We start from the raw sequence: 14,049 nt of genomic DNA on the forward strand, positions 1-14,049 counted from the left end.
CAATCTTTGATGTTGATATGCACGTGAAATATATGTATTTAGCTAAATAAATAAAATAAATAAATTGTAATTAAGTATTGAATCAGCTTCTGATTGAAATCGTTTAGAAAGTGGGAGTATAGTGATGCATGCGCTCCAAGATGCTGCTGCTAGCAGCATCATTGATGCCGCCCAGGAAACCAGGAACACCACCAAGTCCAGCAACGCCGCCAAGACCGGCAACTCCAGCTTGTGGGTAAAGTCCTGCAGGAGGCACAGCAGCGCCTAATCCCTGCATGTTGGCCGCGTTGATAATGTTGTTCAAGGCGGCCAAGTGATCCACTCCGGGTTGAGCTCCAAAGCCAACGTTGCCAGCGCCAAATTGTGCATTTGGATACATTGCATTGCCGTACATGAAACCAGCGGCCTGTGGATTACCAGGATAGACGCCTCCCAAGCCATAGCCGAGACCAAGACTGGGATCGCTGGGATAGTTATTGGCGATGCCAGCGACGCCTAGGAAAGGTGAAGCTGGTGCAGAGCCGCCGCCAAAGATGAGTCCCGGATAGCCAGCATAGCGGCCCATTTGTATGGACATCTGATTGATGGGCAGTCCAGCTATTGGCATTTGCATGGCTGTTGTGGCCGGTGTCATGGTGGCTGCTGCTGCGCTGGCTGCCAGCATCTTGACATCCGCCTCCGCTGCAGCAGTTGCGCTCTTCAGCTGACGTTGTTGACGTGAATGTTGCTCCTGCACTGGTTGTGCTTGGCAGCTGCCCACGAGCATCAGGGGAGATGAGCAGAAATGATTTCTTGACGGCGTACTTCATTTTGGTTACGATATCGATTGGCAACTGTTTGCTTCCGGCTTGTCGAAGGCGCTTTTTATGCCAGCTGCTGGGGTGGAAACTTTCTTTTGCCACTATTGCAGAGATTACGCGCTTGGTTTTCTTTTTGGCTCGTAAAAACGGTCTTGGGTTAAAGTGATTTTTTGCCCATTTTTATGGTAGCCCAAAAAAAAAAAAAGGCGAACCTAAAATAAGCCGAACAGAGCTGCTTGTCTACGTTTTGTAATCTCTTTATAAACAATTCGCACTTTTTGCCTAATGCCAACCGCAAATAAGGTGCTAAGTGTTGTCTAAGACATTCATCGCTGCGTCGCATCAGCGGCGGCAGATCTCGAACAGAAAATCGTGGCTGTTTCTTGTTGCTGTTGTTGTGACTTGGAAACAGAGAAGTGAAATGCTCTTCATACGCCTTCTATTGATTGCTTTGTAAAACGAAAGACTCAGGCAACGAACTAAATTTCAATGGTCGCCTAAAAGTATGCTGCAAATTTTTAATTTTGCTCTCATGATTCACGACTTAAACTTAGTCAGCTGAGGTGCGATTCCATCTAAGCATGGGTAATAAAACCATTCAAAGTGTACATATAAAGTTTATAATGCGATCTTAATTTCGAGATTGTACCGCAGATGGCAACAGAAGCAATCAATCATCAATTCGAAGTGACCTTTGTTGGCAACATCTGAATTACTTTGACTTTAATGATTTTATTTGCGCAGCCAATGCTAAATTATATCTGATTGATATTGATTAATGGTCTAAGGCTAAAATTATCTTGACCATAATAAAATGCAATTTAATTTTGTTTTTTAAAATCAGTTTAATAAATATGTTCAACAAATAAATATTTCAAGTCTTTGTTTCATGTACAGCTAGACTTAAGCTTATGTTCTTATAATAAGTACTGTAAAATCCGTGTTCAACTATTTGCCAAAGCTGTCCTTGTAGGCGGCGCGTTCTCTGTCGGCGCGATCTATTGCAGCTTGATAGGAATCGAAGGGGGCAGCAGGGCGACTAAAGTCATCCGACCGACGATGCGTTTCCAAAGCATTTGCCTTGTTGTTGTAATATCCAAAGACAACGCTGCTGGGATAACAGATGAAGTAGTCGTTGGGTGAGCGTTTCTCTCGCACAGGCTGACCACTGATATCGATGGGTGAGCTGATGGCCTGGTAAGGATTGCTGCCGTCGATTGGAGCCGATTCGCTGAGTTGCGAACTCAGGAAGATGGTGAGCAGGATCACGTTGATGATGAGTGTGCAGTTCATATTGTGGCTTATCACTTGTTTAAGATTTAGTTGAAGATTCACTTTCAGTTTCACTTTTTCAGTGCGGGTGCTGATGATGTGCTGTTGTCGGAGTTCCTTATGGTTCTGTGCCTTAGCCACTAGCTGATCGATTGTTTTATACATGAATTCGCAATTCAAATATTTCACACTATGCGCTAATTATTATGACAGACGAGAGTTTCCAGCCAGCCAACCAGCCAGCCTGAACACTAATTTAATTTGCTGTACATCTTCCAATCCGATTAGCACCCTGCGTTACTGCGGCAAAACATTTCCGTCAATGCCCGATTTTGGTGGGCATTTCGGGGGCGTTTCGGGGGTGCTGCTGTGACGTCTACACGTTGCTTTTTAATTTGTGGTTTTTTGTTGCGGTAGGATCTGCATCGACCCATGATGATTCATGAAACTCCTCACCCTGGTGACAGTCAATTTGCAATATATTTTTGCAATTTGCGTCATTATTTTAGTTCCATATTTGGCAATATTTTTAAAGTTTACTATTTTTGCTTAAAATAGCTTAGCAGTTAATTGTTGTTAATTGCATTATATATAAACATCATTTGATCTCCGTGTGATTCTCGCAATTTCTCATGTAACACGAATGGTGTTAATTAATAAAGTCACAGTACTAGGGATCAACATGAATCACATTCCCAAAACATCAACATTGTCTAAGGTTTCCGTGTAATTTTCCTGTTAACTGCAGTGCAAAATATTTGCTTTTGATAAATGAACTTATATAAATAACATCTGTATTTTCATTCAAACAGGAGCAAAGTTTCGCGGAACACGCCCACAAATTAGATTTGCGGTTCAGACGGTGCTAGGTGCCAACAGGTACACTTTTTTATATATATATATATGTGTTTTGAATGCTCAAAAATCAACGGAATTCTACCTCAAATAATTATATTAATCTTGTTATACCCGGAGAAGAAGGGTATTATAATTTTGTGCCTACAGGAAATGTATGTAAAAGGCAGAAGGAGTCATTTGCAAACCCCTAAAGTATATATAATCTTGATCAGCATCAACAGCCGAGACGATATAGTCCGTCAGTCTGTCTGTCCGTTTGCTACGCCCGCTTCAGCCCTCGCAAATCGCGAGAAATAGAATAACAACCTACACTTTCAGTTTTTGGTACATAGAATAATAAGTATAGTAGTTAAGATTACAAGTATATATTTTATTTGAAAATATTTAGAACGAAGTACTATATGAATATACCAAATATAAATTTCGGTATTTTATTGTTATATTTTTAGTATTTGTATAATCAAATTTTATTGAAAATGGGTAGCGGGTAGCTCACAGTCGAGCTCACTCCACTGTAGCTTTCTTACTTGTATTATTATTTATATTATAATTATCAACTTAAGCTCAACTTACAATTTCTAGTTTCAATGGGCGTACACCGGAACCTTTAATTAATAATACAATTTTCTACAGGTTTATTTTGACGATGATGATAAATCAGTGATAAATCATTGAAATTAAATTGCTTTTATTTTAATGAAATTGAACTTTTTTCTTTTATTTTTATTCTAATTATTAAACTAAGCTCAAATTAGAATTTCTAGTTCCAATGGGCGTACACCGGAACATTTAATTAATAATCAAGTCTCCACAGGTCTCTTAATGAAACGTTTATCTCGATTTAATGATGATGAAAGTCGTGTTTTATATTTAATTATTTAAATGAAATTGCTTTTATTTTAATGAAATTTAGCTTATTTATCTTACAAAGTCCTTTCAAAAAAACCCAAATATCGTGAGAAGCGGCAGAAGCAAGTCATTTGCCCGTCTAATTGATGAGTCTGGTTATCCCGAAAACATTGTGACTAATCGCCAGACGATTAATCAATGTTTTTTGCTGAAATGTTTTCAATGTCTATGGCTATGGCTATTAATAGCTGTTCTTGTCGTTGTGAATAACAAGCCCATAAATATCGTATGTTGTTTTCATATTTAGACTATCACAATTTTGTATCTCTTATGGCACAGGCCCCTCTCAACATTTTGCATAGCATATGTTATGCCATGTTTCGTTTGACGAACTGCGGTTGTAAATTTCATAAATTTAATGGAATTTTTTTTTTGTTGAATACATTAGCTCTTATTGGATATGCCATGAATTTTGTTGGGTAGCATCAAATTGTTTGCAGGTGATAAAAATAAGACTGTTTCATTGTTGTGGCTGTGAGAGAAAACCTGTTGGCAGAGGTGTCAACAGCACAAAAAGAAAGAAAGAAAAAAACAGAAGAAATATAACGTATACGTTATGCCAATCGGTCAACGAATGCGTAGAAACTTTGCGGTACCTGCCCCCAAAGCATGTTTACCTTTGTTTATTTTTGGTTTCACGTTTATGAATTTATTTTAGTTTCTTTTCGTCTAATTGCATCTATTTTTAAATCAAAGCGTTGTGGTTATTTGCCGTAACCAAAGCCACCGCCAAAGCTGGAACTGGCCGATGCCGAAGCCGAGGCTGATGCACTGCCGCCAAAGCCGCCGCCACCGCCACCGCCACCACGTCCTCCATAGCCACCGCCACGACCGAAGCCACCGCGACGACCTCCTCCACCGCAGCAGTAGCCACCGCGTCCACCGCCAAAGAAGCGAGCTACACGCTTGCCAGCGCCATCATCGATTGGCTGTGCATCCACATCCTCCAGAGTCAGCTGCTGTTGAGTCTGTTCGGGTTCCAAGGGATGGGCACAGACATAGGCCAGGAGGAGACTGCTGATCAGCGCTAACACCACAAATTGTTTCATCTTTAACTAGTCAATTGATTCTATGTGCAGTTAATCAAATGCTCACATCTTTTATAGTTGGTGCTCATTGATGCGACGCATCGCATTGGGGATCCCCTTTCGAGGCCAGAACTTGTAATTTCTTCCTTTGAATCAACTCATTAATAGTGCCTAGCTATCATTATTTCTTTTTGATGATTTCATCAGAACTTGTAAGTAGCATCCATTGAAAATCCCCGACCCCTTAGGCACTCAACCAGATAATTTGGTAAGACCTCTCGCTCTCTTACGTTTGTCGCCCTCTGAGAATACGTCTAGTCTTCCAGCTTCAGCACGCTCACTTTTAGCACACATTTGTCAAAATGGACTTGTGTCGAAGACCTATAAAAGATGATTGTTGTTCACCTATTGAAAGACTCAGTGAAAAAAACAAAACAAAACGATGCAAATTAAAAACTTCTCACATGTATTGCAAACAAGCCCCTTTGGCTCCCAATTGGGGGACTCACTCTGATACTCTGTTCTGATAATACTTATGAAAGGGGTGATTATAAGAAGCTAAAATTGCTGAAAATTATATTGCTTACAAGTCGAAGCTGTAAAACATACTTCTACAAAATTAGAGAAGGTTTGAAATGAATTTCTTTCGATGAAATAAATAGTTTTTGAAGGAAATAAAAGAGTTTTTCATACTCAGTTGCACTACTTATTAAGAGATGAGTTTTGTGCAACTGCCGAAGTAATAAGTTTTTAAAAGAATTTTTAACCATATTTTTGTTTCAATTCATAATCCCATTTATAAGTTTTATAGGGTATTTCGGAGGAGTGTATTTTAGAGTTACATTTTTTGTTATTGCTTTCGCGCGTCAGCAATTTAAACATTGTTTTTTTTTTGCACATTAAGAGGCAATCGAAAATTATTGGAACTTGTTAAGGTGTTGTGATCACTGACCTCTCCGATGTGCGCGAAATATTGCGCAGTTTCCATATTGTTTTCATCGTGATAAACAGCAACGGGTTCTGGCACATATCACCTATAAAACCATCAATATTTAAACTAATTCAAATGAGTGTTATATATGTTTTCATATTGTGAAATTTAATTAATCGAAAGCACTTTGGCTGTCTTGTTTAATGGAAATGAGATTACTTTATATGAGATGACTTTTACATTTAATGGAAATGAGATTACTTTAAATACACTGTATATGCAAGACAGAGATATTTGCTTTGTTGTACTTTTAAATGTGTAGATTTAATTAGAATTAACTGGAATTTATTTATTTTATTTATTTTATCATTCTTAAATAGTGAATGGTTCTTTTTGATTTTTTTGGAGAGTTCACTTCAAATAATTTGCATACTTTTTGGCTGTGTTAAAGCTGAAATAAAGATATGGCATTGCATAGTCGACCTTCAGTTTGTTTAATAAAAGTACTTAAGCCAAGTAAACACATTTACTTTGAGCTCATTTCAGAGTGCTTTCATTACACAGAGGTGATCAATTTTGTCAATCGACTTACAAAAGCTGGTTAGAATATTCAAAAAATATAAAGTAAATCGATCCATTTTTTATCTTGATCATTGTCGGCTTAACATATTTTTTCTCTGAGTGTAGTATCATTTTTCAATTATCTACTTGAAGTGACGTTTTTATTGACACAACGGAAAGTTGGTTGTAAACAAATCGTAAGCTAAATGAATGGGGAAAACCGGTTGAAAACTATTGAATGATCCCAAGTGAATTACACTAAGTGTTGAATAATATAAATAATTGGAGAATCACATGATTACGAAAATATGCAAATACTAATTCAAATTTATTCTGACAGTCTCACGAATATATTTGTAATATAACTATAGTATATTAGAAGTCTGAGTCGGTTGACAACAAGTCCAATTTGCGAGTCGATATGCAGACGTCTCGCCAAACCTAATTGAATTAAGAAGAAAGATTTCCACATCTGCAAAACTGTTTTCAATTAGGATCAACTTTATAATTGCTTTTATTGATTCCCGAATCCAATATAGGCGTGGCAACTGAACAGATGTTGTTCTCGACACGTGCCAATCGAGCCCAAAAGTATCGAAACTTAATTGCGATATTGAAACGATGAAACAAAGCCATAATTATTTATTAACATTTAATTATACTCTGAATTTGTAATTTGTTGAATGCAAACTCGTAATTAATTTCAGTATTGAATTTTTATTGTTGCCAACTAAAAGCTGAATTGCCCGTAAAGTAAACAATTTCCATAAAAAAAATCACCAAAACTAGAAACTGAGATGAAGAAGAAAAAAACCCGCGGAAGTAAACAAAAGCGTTAACGGTGTGAAACCGATTTGCGCCCATTTGGTCAATATTAGCCGAAACGTTGAGCAAGGTCAATGTCGTTCAACAACGGTTAACAGAGGCGTCTGCAAAACGTTTGTTTTTTTTTCTGTTGGTGATCTGTGAAAGCATGGAACCAGAACCAGTCCATGACGATTTCACGCGATTTCGACGCGTTTTCAAAGCGACTTTTGAGCGTTTCAACGCGTTTCTAGCGTGTTTCCGTTCGCTGAAGACGAAATGATGCGACAACATTGAAGGTCTGCAAGTTTCCGAAACATGCAAAACACATATTTGGAAATTTGCCGAAGAACAGATGCTTTGGGCTGGTCACGGTGTGGCTGGCTGCTCTTGAGTTTGCTTATAAAACTGTTTTTAACCGCGAGCTGCAACTTTAGTTACGATTTGTCAGTTGCCAGTTGCGAGTTTAGTATCTGTATCTCAGTATCTGTATCTTTCGGAATGTATTTGCCGGCACGCTTAAGTCTGCTCTGTGTGTTGTTCGCACTCGTCGCCGGTCAGCGAAGCAAAGCAAAGCAGTCAGATCGTCCACAGGGTCGCACTTTGGGATTACTCTCGCCGCTGCTCTTCGGCACAGCTGGGCCCTTATTCGATGTGCCCATTGCACCCGTTGGAGGAGGCAGCGTTGCTGGTAGTGGAACTGGAGGTGGAAGTGGCACACAGTCGGATCAGTTTTATGGTGGCGGAGGAGCAGGCGGCTATCCGAGCAATGGTTATGGCAATGGCTACGGAAACGTCTACGGTTATAGACCAGGCTATAGCTATGGATATCCAGCCCTAGGCTTAGGCTATCCGGGTCTTGCTCAAGGCTTCTTTGGCTACCCCGGCTATGGGTATTACAGGCCTGCTTATAACTATTACAACTACCAGCGACCAGTGCAATATCCACAAAACTATTATGGATCGAGACCAAACTATGGCAACTACAACAACTTGGCGAGTGCAGTGCCCGCAGCCAGTGCCTCACAGACTACTGCTGTTGCACCTGCCGCAGCTGCCGGAGCAGGCTCACAACTCAGCACAGCTCAGGCGGCTCAGCTCGCTGGACTTTTGGGTCAGGCACTTGGCAGCAGCCTGCGTCCTTTGGTGGCCAACGGTGGTGCAGGAGCTGCTGCTACTGGAGCTGGAGCTGGCGTCAATCCACAAGCCTTGAGTAGTTTGTTGGGTTTGCTCGGCTAGTATTATAAAACAATGACAAATCGTATGCCAAAACTTCGCTTATTGCTGACGAGACGAGTGTTATTAGTTAGTCATAGGAATAACAAAGTATTTATAGTTTAAGCATTGTTAAACTAATTTTAAACAATCTAAATATAATATTTCCCTCGCAATAAAGTATGATTTTTACTTCTTTTAACTTAGTTCCCTTTTTTATAGAAACGTAGTATATTCATAGATGAATAGTGTATTTGGTCAGCCTAAAAGTATGTCGTCACATTTCTTTTAAAACTTTATAACTGAACTATGAATGAAAACACTCAAAGAAAAATAAAAAATTTGTAGGGATAAAGTGCTTTTGGTGTTATTTTAAGAATTTGTAATTTATCAGCCTAATGTACATAGTTTTAAGAATTTGTTCTTAGAGTAGTCTTATTTTAAGAACACAATTTTAAAGACGAATGTTCTTGAGTTTAGAAACTAAACTTTTTTTAGTGCATTTTGTGCCTTTCATCTTAAAAAATAGGAGTTAGTAACTAGAAAAAAAAAACTTTGCTATAAAGACAGGTTATTTTAAATAACAACTTTTGAGTTTATATGTTATTTTATCGTTCATAAAATATGAAAAATTATTTCATTAAATATAACCACAATAAAACAATAATAATTTCATTGACGGCATCAACTCGTTAGCCTCTATAATTATCAGTTAAATATATTTTTGGTGCTCACACTGCTCGGGAATTTTTAATTAGCAGCTATTTTAATTATATAAATCACTTTATAAAAATCTGGGGATTTAACAATATTCTAAGCACAAACTCTTCATGTGACCCTCGTGATAGTCTGTCACACTTGCAAAGAGCTAATAACAAAGGAAATTATTTTGAAATAATGAATTAAATTAATAAATAAAAACTTCGTCATTCTTTTTTAGAAATTCATAATTTGTAGCTTTAACGTCAGCTTAAAAAAATTATATAACAAGAATAAAATTTTAGGTGAAAAAAAGTAGTTAAATTTAATCGCAACTTTTTTAAATGCTAAACATTTCATTATTTCAAATTTTCTCTATGTGACTTTAATAAGCTTCTTATAAAGCATCGAAAATGATATAATTAAGTCTTTGGAATATTTTTATGCTTCTGTATTCCAAATAAGAACAACAATGCTATTGTACAAACTGGTTGAGATATTAATGAATGCAAATTTTGAATTCACAAGCGGCAAAGATTTATAATCGTTAATTTACTGGAGCTCGAGGGTAGCGTAAAAAGTAATTTATTCGACTTGCTGTTAAATAAAAATTATAGATGAAGTTTAAATGTATCTATTACAATTGAAATTTATATACGTATTCTATTGCAACTGCCACTGTTTATTGTTGTAGGCTGCTCTCCGTCGCCGTTCTCTGCCCTCCTCAATTTGATAAAGCTGTGCCTGCTTTGTGTTGATGAGTAGCTCTCTGGTTTCCATATGACGATGTTCCTCTGAGCACTCACTACAAGATAAGCAAATCATTTTAATATATGCAATAATTAGAGATTATATAGACTCACATTTCGCGTTGCTCTTTCTTCTGCTTGATCAATAGCTGATCAGATTCTTCGTTCTTCATCAGAGCCATTTGTATCCATTCAATTCGTTCGTTCTTCGCCGCATCTTCCTGCGCTTGTAGCAGCTCCGCCAACTTCACGTCCAGCATTTGTTCCTCACACTGCAATTGAAGTGCCAGTTGACGTCGTCGATTCTGCAAGTCGTGTCGACATTCTCCAAGCTTCTGCTGCACCTTGCAATCAATTTGAGAATTTCGATTGCGACGGTCGGTGCGCCTTAAAAACTCAACCACATGCATTCTTATAGATTTGTTTGGTCGTTATTTGGGCTACTTTGTATTCCATATAATACCTAGCAACAGTCAACGTTAACAGCATTTTAGTGTGACCAAATTTAGGAAGGTCTCCAAATTATCGGGAATATATGTATTTTAAGGATTTCATCGAAGAAATTATTAATAGTTATAATTATAATCATTTGTTAGAATAATATAAAATAAATGTTTTCAGTTGTTTTCTTTCTTATTAAAATGGTTTAAAATTGAGTATTTATTCAGCCTAAAAGTATGACTTTGTTTTCTTTAAAAATTGTAGCACGTTTGTGTTAATTAAACACTTTATAGGATATAATTGCAAATTATTTACTTTTAAGGGATTTTTTTGTTTGTCAACTCTACAATTCTAGGCAACCACTCACTATTTTGCACTTCACTTTGGAGAGCAAAGGTAAATATTCAGACACCAAAGCATTCAATGTCATTGAAGTGGCTCAAAAGCAAATGAAAAACTGAAGGGGTGTCAATACTTCTCTAATTAGAGTCCCAAAGTGCAAGATCTAAAGCTCGGTACGAACACATAAAAGTAGCAGTTGGTAGCCAAATGGTAGACAGTTAAATTCTGAATCTTCGTCAGCATGAAGATAGCTATCTTACTCTCCTTGGCAATATTTAACTTGGTCTATGGATTGCCAGTTGGTATGGATCAACAGTTGTTGCCTCAGGAGCAAGGAGTTCAAGAGACGGTGGCCAATACTGATGCCATGGCAAGTTTAACAGAGTTGTCGGATTTGGGTAGCCAGCATTATGGAGAGGGAGCACGAAGGGCACGATTCCTGTGGGGTGGTATCTGGGCAGGACCTTATTGGCCCCGTTATTACTATAGCTACTATCGTCCTTGGGGCTATCGCTATTGGTGGTAGTTGTATAATAATAAAAATAATGTATGAAATAATAAATAAACAATGAAATGTGTTGATCTATAAACGTCAGGTCAAGGGCTTTAATGACTATATAGTACTTGTGAAGTGCATAGTGAGAAGTTCACAAGTCATTAGACTGCGATTTCACAAGTTCATTTAACAATTAGTGACTAGGCCAATATTTCGATTGTTTCTCGACTTTACTCATCTTTGTTATTCTTAATTAGCTACGCTAGAAGAGGGAATCACACTATTGATGTGATTCAGTTACAAGCAATGTAATTTTCAATTATTTTATACTACAATATATTTATAAAATTCTTAATAACTTTTAAATTTATAAAAGATTTTGACTACGCATGTTATTTAACAGCATTATACACGTTTTTTCCAGTACGACTTGCAATATTAACATATTCATAAAATTAGGCTATAAAACTCTTGCATATCAAAAAACAAAAATTGATATTAATGAATTTAGCTTTTTGCTCAACCACTCGACTTAGCTATATCTACACTAATAAATTTAAAAAATACGCGTTGCAAATTTCGTTTTTTCGAATTGAAATCTCCAATTTAGCATACCCTCATCATCAAACAGTTTCCGGGTATAATTAACAGGATTTTTTAATTTGTAGCTATTCTGAATAAATAGTTAAAAAATCAAGATGTGATATAGCGGTATGAACGTGAAATTTCAATTAAAGTGCAGCTCGAGGGTGGATTTATAAGTTAAGTTTAATTGTCACTTAAACTTTTTATTAATTTCAAAATTTCTATTGCAGCTGATGAATGCAATCTTAGCAATTTGTATATTGATTGTATTGCAGTAAAAGATATATATATATATATAGCTTTCTTTAAGTATTCATTTGCATAATGAACTATAATTATTAGAAGACGGATAAGCTGTCAGTCTTGTTGAGAACATTGTGAATATGATTTTACTCAGTTCTATACAATTTTTGTACCAACAACATTTTTTGATGCAACCCTCTAAATTTTGTTAGTGTCTAAAATGTTTGGCGCTTGCTAATAAAATTTCAAAAAAAATATTTCTGAAGAATTTTGAATACAAAATATGTTTAGATTTTGGAATAAAAGACGCGTGTGTTCTATGGAAGAGCATCAGTTGCAAAAGAAAACATTTGAAAGATGCGTCTGTTTATCTCAACCTTCATTGGCATGCTCTGCTTTGCCTTCAGCTATGCTGCACTAACTACTTATGGCAAAACAAATCCTGGAATCGGAGCAAATATTGGTGCTGGAATCGGCGCAAGCGATGGAGGATATGGTGGTCAAGGTGCTGGACTAGGTGCTGGAATCGGACTTGGTCTTGGTGGAGTCGGTGCAAATATTGGTGCTGGAGTCGGAGGCGGTGAGGGTAGAGGATATGGCAACCAAGGTGCTGGATTAGGTGCAGGTGTTGGTCTTAACGTTGGTGGACTTGGCGCAAATATTGGTGCTGGTGTCGGAGGCCAAGGAGCTGCAGGCTATGGCAACCCAGGCTACGGTAATCAAGGTGCTGGACTAGGCGCTGGTATCGGTGCTGGATTTGGAGGTCTTGGACTTGGATTGAATGCTGGAGTTGGTGCCTATGGCCGCTAAATGTTCAGAGTGTGTTTGCTGCAGTAAAATATAATGATAATCGAGAACCGCTATTTCTCATTTGAATGAATTTGCTTTGTGTATTAAAAGTCAAACTTAACAGTCGTGTATTTTGATGCTGTTTCCTTTAACATTCAATCCAGAATAACAATTCAGTGACGTTAGTGAAATTACACTTATGTAGTTAAGCGTCTCCATATTATGATATAGAATAGGTTTTGTTCATTCATGCCTTATTTGCATCATAGAGGAACAATGTCGGTACCCTTATAGAAGATTAATCGCTCTGTTGTTATTCAGAGGGGACTTTAAAGATTGAGAGGCATCGTCCCACGATTAATTAGCTAATCGTTGCCGTCATTGAATGAGAAGTTTTTCAATTAATTTCCCTGAATTTTTTATAAAAGGCGACTGCATTACAATGCTTAGTCTCAGTAGTTCGGTCACGTTTGGCTTTAAAGCAAACTAAGTTGAAACTAAAGGAATTTATAACCGGAAATTTCGGAAGCTGTTGGAAGATGCGTTTATCACTTCTATTACTTATCGTCGCGCTCAGTGTGGCATACAGTTATTCACTTCCTGTGAATGAAGAAAATGTCCAGGATGAAAAAGTGAACACTTTGCTAAATCTTGCCGATCAGGGAGAAGCTCATGCCAATGAGGGCACTCGAGAGGCACGCGGTTTTGGCGGCGGCGGCGGTTATTGTTGTGGTGGTGGATATGGTCGAGGTGGCTACGGAGGATATGGTGGATATGGACGAGGAGGCTATGGTGGATACGGTCGTGGAGGCTATGGGCGTGGTGGATATGGTGGATATGGCCGAGGTGGTTACGGAAAATATGGCCGATGAGCCGCGCGCACTCTAAACATTTGTTAAACGTTTATTAATCCAGCTAAAACAATGTGTTACTGAAAAAAAAATCAGAAAAGTGGATATAATGATATATGTACATAAATGTTTTCAAAAAGTGAATAATTAGTACGGATTTTTATTTTTACCATTTTTTGTTGATCTTATACAAAAGTAATTCATTAAGAGAACTTAATGAATATTCCAAAAACATATTTTTTAAATACAGATAAATAAATTTAATGGAATAAAAGCTAAATTTGAGTGTTATGTTAAACTTATTTATTTTGTGAAATTTTATTTAGCAAAAGAATTTTTAAAACTAGTTTTGCAGCTGAATGTTTCCAAATGAGTGAATGAAAATGAATTATAGAAAACCTTCTTTTGTGCCTTAATTATATTGATACTAGTAATAATTTTAACAAGCGAGTTATTTAGAAGTAGGAGAAAAGCTC

At 37.3% G+C, this 14,049-nt stretch overlaps 7 protein-coding genes across 7 annotated transcripts; 3 read left to right on the forward strand and 4 right to left on the reverse strand.

Annotated features, from left to right (window-relative positions):
* Positions 1-5: 5 nt before the first annotated feature.
* LOC133844084 (elastin) lies at positions 6-876 on the reverse strand. Its single transcript, XM_062277919.1, is given in 2 exon segments — positions 6-769; positions 771-876. Coding segments are annotated over 2 exon segments (705 nt in total). The 5' UTR covers positions 810-876; the 3' UTR covers positions 6-103.
* A 744-nt stretch (positions 877-1,620) lies between these two features.
* Positions 1,621-2,211, reverse strand: LOC133842609 (uncharacterized). The gene has a single exon (XM_062275780.1). It carries the CDS (start codon positions 2,091-2,093, stop codon positions 1,749-1,751), a length of 345 nt encoding a protein of 114 aa, XP_062131764.1. The 5' UTR covers positions 2,094-2,211; the 3' UTR covers positions 1,621-1,748.
* A 2,169-nt stretch (positions 2,212-4,380) lies between these two features.
* LOC133845039 (uncharacterized) lies at positions 4,381-4,918 on the reverse strand. Its single transcript, XM_062279374.1, has one exon. The coding sequence runs from the start codon at positions 4,886-4,888 to the stop codon at positions 4,544-4,546; it is 345 nt and encodes a 114-aa protein (XP_062135358.1). The 5' UTR covers positions 4,889-4,918; the 3' UTR covers positions 4,381-4,543.
* Positions 4,919-6,776: 1,858 nt separating this feature from the next.
* LOC133844068 (prisilkin-39) lies at positions 6,777-8,542 on the forward strand. The gene has a single exon (XM_062277894.1). It carries the CDS (start codon positions 7,482-7,484, stop codon positions 8,400-8,402), a length of 921 nt encoding a protein of 306 aa, XP_062133878.1. The 5' UTR covers positions 6,777-7,481; the 3' UTR covers positions 8,403-8,542.
* A 1,198-nt stretch (positions 8,543-9,740) lies between these two features.
* LOC133839964 (uncharacterized) lies at positions 9,741-10,281 on the reverse strand. The gene is made up of 2 exons (XM_062271620.1): positions 9,941-10,281; positions 9,741-9,882 (listed from the first exon to the last, which is right to left on the reverse strand). Exons 1-2 carry the CDS (start codon positions 10,234-10,236, stop codon positions 9,741-9,743), a joined length of 438 nt encoding a protein of 145 aa, XP_062127604.1. The 5' UTR covers positions 10,237-10,281.
* A 2,009-nt stretch (positions 10,282-12,290) lies between these two features.
* On the forward strand, positions 12,291-12,743 carry LOC133839965 (acanthoscurrin-2-like). Its single transcript, XM_062271621.1, has one exon. It carries the CDS (start codon positions 12,291-12,293, stop codon positions 12,741-12,743), a length of 453 nt encoding a protein of 150 aa, XP_062127605.1.
* Positions 12,744-13,179: 436 nt separating this feature from the next.
* Positions 13,180-13,726, forward strand: LOC133842749 (TATA-binding protein-associated factor 2N-like). Its single transcript, XM_062275960.1, has one exon. The coding sequence runs from the start codon at positions 13,262-13,264 to the stop codon at positions 13,592-13,594; it is 333 nt and encodes a 110-aa protein (XP_062131944.1). The 5' UTR covers positions 13,180-13,261; the 3' UTR covers positions 13,595-13,726.
* Positions 13,727-14,049: the final 323 nt, after the last annotated feature.

Source organism: Drosophila sulfurigaster, chromosome 3 (assembly GCF_023558435.1).
Source record: "Drosophila sulfurigaster albostrigata strain 15112-1811.04 chromosome 3, ASM2355843v2, whole genome shotgun sequence".
NCBI classification, from domain to species: Eukaryota; Metazoa; Arthropoda; class Insecta; order Diptera; family Drosophilidae; genus Drosophila; species Drosophila sulfurigaster.

What these genes read in the sequence shown, in the direction of transcription:
- LOC133842749 (XM_062275960.1), top strand. Translation starts at nt 13,262, where the DNA reads ATGCGTTTATCACTTCTATTACTTATCGTCGCGCTCAGTGTGGCATAC.
- LOC133844068 (XM_062277894.1), top strand. Translation starts at nt 7,482, where the DNA reads ATGCAAAACACATATTTGGAAATTTGCCGAAGAACAGATGCTTTGGGC.
- LOC133839964 (XM_062271620.1), bottom strand. Translation starts at nt 10,236, where the DNA reads ATGCATGTGGTTGAGTTTTTAAGGCGCACCGACCGTCGCAATCGAAAT. An exon ending in AAGAAAGAGCAACGCGAAAT is followed by an intron (nt 9,883 to 9,940) that starts GTGAGTCTATAT and finishes CTTATCTTGTAG; the next exon opens with TGAGTGCTCAGAGGAACATC.
- LOC133842609 (XM_062275780.1), bottom strand. Translation starts at nt 2,093, where the DNA reads ATGAACTGCACACTCATCATCAACGTGATCCTGCTCACCATCTTCCTG.
- LOC133839965 (XM_062271621.1), top strand. Translation starts at nt 12,291, where the DNA reads ATGCGTCTGTTTATCTCAACCTTCATTGGCATGCTCTGCTTTGCCTTC.
- LOC133845039 (XM_062279374.1), bottom strand. Translation starts at nt 4,888, where the DNA reads ATGAAACAATTTGTGGTGTTAGCGCTGATCAGCAGTCTCCTCCTGGCC.